Source organism: Opisthorchis viverrini, assembly GCF_000715545.1.
Source record: "Opisthorchis viverrini unplaced genomic scaffold opera_v5_6, whole genome shotgun sequence".
In the NCBI taxonomy this organism is placed as follows: domain Eukaryota; kingdom Metazoa; phylum Platyhelminthes; class Trematoda; order Opisthorchiida; family Opisthorchiidae; genus Opisthorchis; species Opisthorchis viverrini.
Genome location: NW_008751662.1, coordinates 4088167 through 4096164, shown reverse-complemented (window position 1 = coordinate 4096164; position 7998 = coordinate 4088167). Strand labels below are relative to the sequence as shown.

The 7998-nt window shown below is 44.4% G+C and overlaps 1 protein-coding gene across 1 annotated transcript in view; it reads right to left on the bottom strand.

Annotated features, from left to right (window-relative positions):
• T265_00667 (hypothetical protein) overlaps positions 1-6692 on the bottom strand; it is a gene marked incomplete at both ends in the record, with an annotated part of 53936 nt that extends 47244 nt beyond the window's left edge. Inside the window, 2 exons of the mRNA XM_009164495.1 lie at positions 692-815; positions 6317-6692. Of these exons, the coding sequence (XP_009162759.1) occupies positions 692-815; positions 6317-6692 (500 nt within the window). The remainder of the gene's footprint in view (positions 1-691; positions 816-6316) is intronic.
• Positions 6693-7998: the final 1306 nt, after the last annotated feature.

Sequence of the window (7998 nt, the reverse complement as noted above, 5' to 3'; positions counted from 1 at the left end):
GGTTTCCGCAAAAATTTTCGATACACTCTTTGCATCCGACGAGTAGAATGTGGGGCAAATGGTTATCCGTTAGTTTCGTCTGCAGGTTGTTGCGTGATGTGCGAAAAAGCATCGTCGCGGATTTTTAGGGGTGTGAAATACGCCATGTGTGGGCGTGCGTCCGCAGTCTCCTTTTTCTCAGACAGGCAAGACTAACTAAAACTTCTGCGGTAATACATAGATGTGTGTGTCTTCAAACATTGTGTATACGGTGACAGCGGAAATCTCGTGTTTCCACTGAAACTATTTTTTTCATTTTCCGAGATAGCTTCTTTAGTCGCGCTGAGTGATAACTGCTAAAATCCCTGGAATAACGTGACCTAGAAAACAGAAATATGTCCGCAACATTTTCAACAAAGGAAATATTAATGATAATAGAGATGCTTTGATGGATCTCTTGTAATAAATCGCAGGAGATTAAGTGGCATTAGTGTTGTTTTGCCGGGAATAGAAATATATACACGGGAGATGAGGCACTTTCCCATAGGAACAAAAAGATGCCTCTGCAATAATCACCCGATAGTTCCGCCATCCCCAAGCTACTCTCAAATATTCTTTGGAATATCACTGATATACGCGCCTGCTATAAAGCATATCGTAACCGTTGGTTGTATTCGACGATGAGTACTTTGGTCTGACCAAAACAGCTTACTTCGCCACTGGATAAGAGTAACTCATGTTGAGCGTGATGGTGACTATGGTGTTACGCACGTCTATGTTTACAAACGGTCCACTGGGATGAAGTTTTGGAAATTCAGAAGGGTAATGCTCAAAGCCTGAAAGCGATGAAAACAAAAAAAGAAGGGAACCAGTCGGAAGACCATTAGAATAACAAGGTAGGCAACAAGTGCTTTTTCCTGTGTACGGTTCCCAGACAACTTGCAACCCGTTGTATTGGATGGCATCGCCTAAAAGGAAAGATCGTCTAGAATCAAACAAAAATGGATGCTGTTAGGTGGCAACTTATGTGGCATTTAATATGAAAAACAAATAACAATGTACAGTGTACTACCAGGTGTCCGATCTGACTTTCAAAAATTACCGGTCAGATTTGTGCAGCCGGATGGATCTCGCCTGGTCAACCACGGACAATCAATTTCGCGTAGAACTCGAGTGGTTTGACCAGACGAGCTGTATCATTAGGAAGACTTCTATAGGATAATTTCGGAATGTAGAGTGAAGACTTCTGTATGAATCCATAGCAAACGCACCAAATGCATAGCGGTTGGACTGAATTGTTTTTTTTTCTAAATACACGGATTAACCAACCTAGACACAGCTCAATGATTTTATTAAACGATTACCTGGTGGTACGACAAGCACGTGGTTCTCTCCCATCGAATTATTGCAACCTGCCATTTGGGCGCATATTCAGCCGTCACCTCCGAACAGCAAACATATATTGACATCATTCTGTTCGCTTAATAGTAATCCCGGTTTGGAGTTTATCTACTAGATGGTTTGCTGAACAAGACGGATTGGATGTTGGTTCTGGATGAATGTACCTCTTAGTCGTTTTAACTGCGCTTGAAGTGTGTCATTCAAGTGAATTGTCACTGCTGTATCGAGCAAAGGCAGCACAGTATTATTCGATTGGTTCAGTGAAACAAAGATCTCAAAATGGACTAATTGCGGAACCTAGGTCTGTTTCTTGTTCTCTGAAGTGTGTCCTCTCTGTGTATATTCTGAAATTTGTCCCTGTTTCTCCTAATCATTTCAATTCCTGGAACGTTAATGCAGTTTTGGCTTTGTTACCCCAGAATGAACTCGGTTTTGTGTAGGCTTGAGTAAATTCAGCCGGAATCCAATGAGAGTTTTGTACGGGAAACTATTTCGTTAACGTAATGCATGGTAGTGGTTAATTTTTTCAGCATCACGTTCACTCCATATACTTCAAAACCGCTCCTGAGTGTGTCCTAAAACAGACCACATGGTAGCACCGTCCTTGTGTTTATGCACCGGGTTGATGATAGTGATGGGGGATTTGATAAATTCCAGTTGAGGTGTTGTCCTTTAAGTGCAGCTGAAAATTTAAGAGTCATTATAAGGCTGTTTCAATCTTATTGGAAGTATTTAGCGGTGCACATCTCATCTCAGGGAAACTCAAACAACGAGTTTACATTATATGTGGAATACCTCAACTTATTTGTCAACTGAAACATACTCACCAATCAGATATGAACGTACGTGTCCTCCAATTTGTTGGTCAACCATAAGCGCTTGCACGGTTTCATCAGACTGATATACAGGCATCTCCAAGACTCCCAATGTTCCCTCTGTCTCACAATTCAGCCTATTGCAAAACGCATTCCACAGACTCGATTTATACTCCAAAACTAAAAACGAAAAGCCTGATATATTCCCGACTTCAAGTTGGTTTCTGGCAGTACACTGCACACACATCACTTGGACATTTTGATGTGAGAGTATTGGATAAATCTTCTTTCGGGTAATATATTCAGGACTGGGCTCAAAAATCAACTGACAGCCCCAACCGGATTCAGCCTACTGAGGGTTCAAGGCATACATTGAACTACTCCTACCCGAGGACACCCAAACAGGACGGAACGGGTAGTGAGCCGTCAATGGATTTTGAGCAGTCGTCCAAAATTACTAATATGAATCGTTGTCTGTATTCTTAGATGTTATTCCGAAAGTGCAGTACTACCAAGTAAACACACTTGTGAAAATGTTACTGGTATAATAAGATTAAAACTAATATCCGGTCACAAATGATCTATCTATCTTTCTTTCGAAGACAGGTCATTATACATACATGAAAAGTTCACGAATAGTTCACGCATCATCGCTAGCATGCTTTGCGCCCAGATGGTGCCCAGTTAATTAGATGGGACAAACAACGGGAGACGTGCAAAATAACGATATTTGTGTATCTTGGAAAACAGTCATGAGTTGTTCTCGATGGAATTAGTTAAATTCAGTTGTGAATGACAATCACTAACAACTGTGTTATTCTGACGCCAATATACTTGTGACCCGGACAAAATGTTTGCCCTCCCATCTTATTTTAGTTGCATGCAGTCTAACCAGTCGACCATGCGTGATATCCATCCTGCCTCGCTGTGAATTTTATTCCCCTCACATGTTCAACTGACATTTCTGGGAACCGTTTCTTATAATGCTGAGTTAAATTTTGATTATTACTGAGAGGCCCGAAACTGCACCTCTGAAAGACTGCCGTTGCCGAAAGGCTGTTTTATTTTAACGACAATAAAATCATAGAAAGCAAATGTCTTAGTGTTTGCATGACTGAAATTGTTAGACTGAAACCTGAAAAGCATCCACTGAGAAAAAAGAGCCAAACATAGACAAGCTAAATCGATTTTCATGGGGGAAGCTGAGAGCAGTCATTTCAATCAACTTTCGATGTGAATTTTATCAGCCCGGGAAATGGGATGATAAACTGGAGAAAATTCGCAAAATTATTCCCCATAGCTTGGTTTACCGTACCGTTCGTCGAATCGGATGTCTATACTGAGGTATTTATCCCGGAAAGTCTATGTTTTTCGTATAACAGGGAAAGTATTCTCTTTGTCCACTCAACCATAGTGTGCACGCCAGAATTAACTTCCGAATATTTTCAATACTGTCTTCTAAGTAATGCGTTTAAAGTTTCCTATATTTCCAAAACACTGTTAGGTAAGTAAATGAGAATATTGGATGAAAACCACAGGTTCAATAAAAAGTAGCGCGCGTGACTGATCGTGAGACAGCATTGGATTGATGTGTGTGGGATCAGGGCTGTAACTTATCTTGACACTTGATCATGCTGGATCAGCTATCTACACAATGTCCTCTGACCGGTCATCTAGCATAAATCAGTATTTTAGCCTCAACATACGGAGCCAATCCGTAAGCATACGGTTCTTGTCTCCATACGGATGAGAAATCTCAACCGTTTCATTTTTCACGCTTATTTAGAGCATTCTCATATGCGCGTGCCGTGATTTAGAGGTTCTACTATGAATTCAAGTCTTTGATGCCCATTCGAGTTCTCAGAACCATGTAAAAAATAGGGATTTACAGTCGCCTCGACTGGCGGAGCAGTCATACAGGTCAGTTACACGACAGGAGGACGCCTGGTCTAGTGAGGTTGATGTGCAAATCTTACAACTGATTAAAAACTGTCTAAGACATATTAGACGTCCTGGAGTTGTCTGATAACCCCTTACAGGGGCTTCAATCGATCAAAAAATTATAGCAGTTGCTAGGATGTCGTTTGCGTCTTTGGGCCATCCAGTCACTTCTCTAAAGTGCCAACATGTTCGCAAGCTCAGCGACAATGAATCAGGTTCACTGGGCATGACTGTAGAGTACTGGTAACAAGGTTGCTTTGTATGTCCGTGATCCAGCACGCTGCAAAACCAAAGAGATGCACTGCTCCAGTCACAGTGGGTGCTTTTATGTTGTGGTGAGCCAGGATATTGTTAAGAAAAATAAGTGACAAGAACGCAAACAAATCTATAAACTTGAACCACTCGACCTAGACAGTTTCGTCTGTATTATATTGTGAGACCACAGAAATTCGAAGATTGTTTTTAGCGTTCCCAGTTGGTTTACTTTAGACATGGCAACTAGTTGTCCAAGGAAAGTTCCCCATCTTTCCGTACTGATGGTAATCTCATGCAAATGAGTGGCGCTTCAAGCACCGCCGGAAGAAATAAGAAATCTCTGAAATTTCTGTGCATGTGAAAAACGCTTCAAAACAGCACGGGGCAATATTTCTCTTGTCTTACCAGAAACGCTGCTTTCAGTTTCACGCGTACATCTGAATGGAAAGTAATGCATAGAGAACTTTTGTTGACCCAACTATCTGAATAGTTTCTGGAATTTTCCAAGCTTCAACACAGTCATGACTTTGTAGTACGGATAGACTGATCGTTGACCACAAGTCCCGTTTGATTTTGAAACCGATCTGTATTGCACACCAAAACTGCACATCAGTGAAGTTGTGTAATACTTTCCTGGTAGGTACCTCTGACTATGAACAATTATAGGTGCCACGTTTTTTACTTAATGCGAACTCTAGTGCTTTCGGATGTCTCTAGCAGCAAATTTCGACGCTTTGGAAGTATGTGGTTGGTTAATCAGTTTATTTGTGTTGGCGGTTAAAAGTCTGTGATAAATCGGGGATAAAATATGCTTCTCATGACATCTTTTGGGTTTATTCATCTAACTGCAAAATTTCTATGGAGAAAAATGGCGGTAGCTCATGTAGCGTAGATGGTGATCGTTGGCTTGTTCGCTGAGCTGTGCACAACTGCTAACCCAAAGCTACGCACTACTACGCTCCCCAATAACGCACTGATGATGTCACATCGATTGGTGATGAAACGCTCGCAATCAAATTGCCCCGTCAGCGGACAAGCCAACGACCATCGGCGGCAAAATTCTGCGCCGAAAGGAATTGATGATTAACAATTGGTGAACCAAGGTTTGACGGTGGAGGGAAATGCGCTAAACAAAGAACACAGAATAGCTCAAGAAAATGGGAAATTTTGCAGACGGGAACAACTTTCCACATCATAGCGACCAAGAGGGCTGGAAACGTTAAAAATCCGCGTACGAATAAAATAGGGATTGTGAAGATAGTGAACGTATGGAAAGTGATTTCACTCAAACGAGATGGCAAGCAACGGAGCATGTTTGTCGGTCGAGAGGAGTCATAAAAACAAGTGGTTCACACCCAATGTAGGAAGCCAAACCCTATCGTAAGCCATGTAGCCTCTATCCCCAAACCAACTGCTGGGACACTGTCTTACCCGCTCAGAACAACAAAAATTTCAAACAACACTCGAGAACAATGTTCACACATTTAAACAGCATGGCTCTAAACTGATCCAGACTCAAGTAGATTCCTGCCAAGCCGGTGGTCGTAACATTTAATTACCCTCACAAACATACACGGAATCTGGGCCGACACATAACGCTGATTCGGTTGGTTGGTAGGAAAAGAGTTTGGTGATTGTTGACCCAATCCGCCATAAGCTTGACAAACCATTCAACCTAGTCACGAAATTTCAAAGGCCCTGTAAATGTCCAGCAGTAAATTCATTGGATAAATGTTCCATCTTTTCTGAGATCCAATCTGTCGATTGCCCATTGTAAGTTTTTACCTGCGGATAAGTCAAGTTGTTCAAACTGTGAAGTTTTTTGTTGGCAGTTTGAACCTTCGTACACCGCACGCTTTCACTTCATGTTAAGGAGTGGTTTATGCAGCAATAGTAACATTCTAGAAGACAGCTCTGGTCATAACCCTTGTTCAAGCTGTCGTTCAGAAGAGACCCTCGGAAGATGGACTGGGCCGCCGCGAAGGAAGTCCTTGAAGCGGAGTTCGACATGCCAGCCGACCGCCAGGAGGCTATGAGGCGGTTCAAGACGGCCAGGATGGCACTCGGATCTGACCCGACCGTGTTCGTTGGATCGCACTTTGCCGACGCTGGACGGAGTGTCGCGACACCAGTTGCTGTCGGATCAGTTCGCCGAAAGTGTGCAGCCCGCGCTTGGTGCCCAGTTAAGATTGGCACGAGCAACTGGCCAGTTGAGTGTGGAGGAGCTGGTGCGTCTGGCCCGGGAGCTGCCCGAGGAACCACTGGCCACGTTGCAGTCGCCGGAGAACAGGGATGGTTCATCAGTGGAGGAACTGCAGACCAGGGTGGACCAACTCACCGAACAGCTGGCGGCCGTGAAGACGGAATCGCGGAGGCACACTCGAACCAGCCGGTGCTACATGCGTGGCAGGCCTGGCCACTGGAAGAATCAGTGTCCCCGTAACCGATCGCTTGTTCACAATAAAACTTTAGAGTGCTCCTCTTTTCCTGAGTGGGTCGCGATTAGCGCACCCACACAAGCTACCGTACAAGCCATTGTCGAGGTAGACGGAAAAAAGGAGTTATGTTTGGTTGTTACCGGAGCCGGCATATCGCTGAGGCAAAGAGGGAACCAGGCTGAACGCAGACCGTGCGCGCTAGCCGTGAGAGCTGTTGGCGGATATCGATTGAAGATTGACGGACTGTCAACGCACTCGATACGCCTAGGCGACAAGTCCGTGAAGCACGCGTTCCTGATCAGCCCAGACGTAGAGCAGACAATATTGGGAGCTGATTTTCTCAAGGGCACAGATGCCGTGATTGACCTAAAGCGGGGAAGGCTGGTGACAAAGTATGGCGCAATCAAGCTTGAAGGTTATCCAGGCACTGTCGTGAGGGAGCTGTGTGTCCGAAAACTTCCGTCTTGTAATGTATCGTCAATACGGGCCGTGGTTGAGGAATATTCCGAACTGTTTACGGGCGATGAGGATCCGTTTGGCTTCTGCCCGTGGATTGAACACGAAATTCCTCTGTCATCAGAACGCTTTCGACCTTATGGCCCCCGTCCGTTGCCGCTCCATCTACGGGAGGAGGTCCATAGACAGATTCAGGAGATGTTGAAGAACGGTATAATCGAAGAAGCCAACAGTGCGTACAATTCCCCAGTTGTGCTTGTAAGGAAGACGAACGGAAAATACAGGTTTTGCGTGGATTTCCGGCGCTTGAATGAACTGACCGTAAATCGGGTTGTGGCTGTGCCTTCGGTTGCAGAGATTTTCGATTCCCTCCAGCACTCCCGATACTTTACTGTGTTCGACTTGCGTTCCGGATATTGGCAACTACCTATCAAGGAGGAGGACCGGGAGAAAACGGCGTTTACGGTTGGGGACACCCAATATCAATTTAGACGAATGCCGTTTGGTTTGTCCGGGGCACCATTCACATTCCGGCGCTTGATGCTTCGTGTAACCAAGGGACTCCAGAATGTTGCCGTGTACGGAGACGATATCGTTGTGTACAGCAATTCGGAACCAGAGCACGTAGTTCACTTGAAGGCTGTGTTGGAGCGGATCCGGGAGGCTGGCCTGCGGATAAATGAAGCCAAGACACAGCTCGCTCGGAGTTCGGT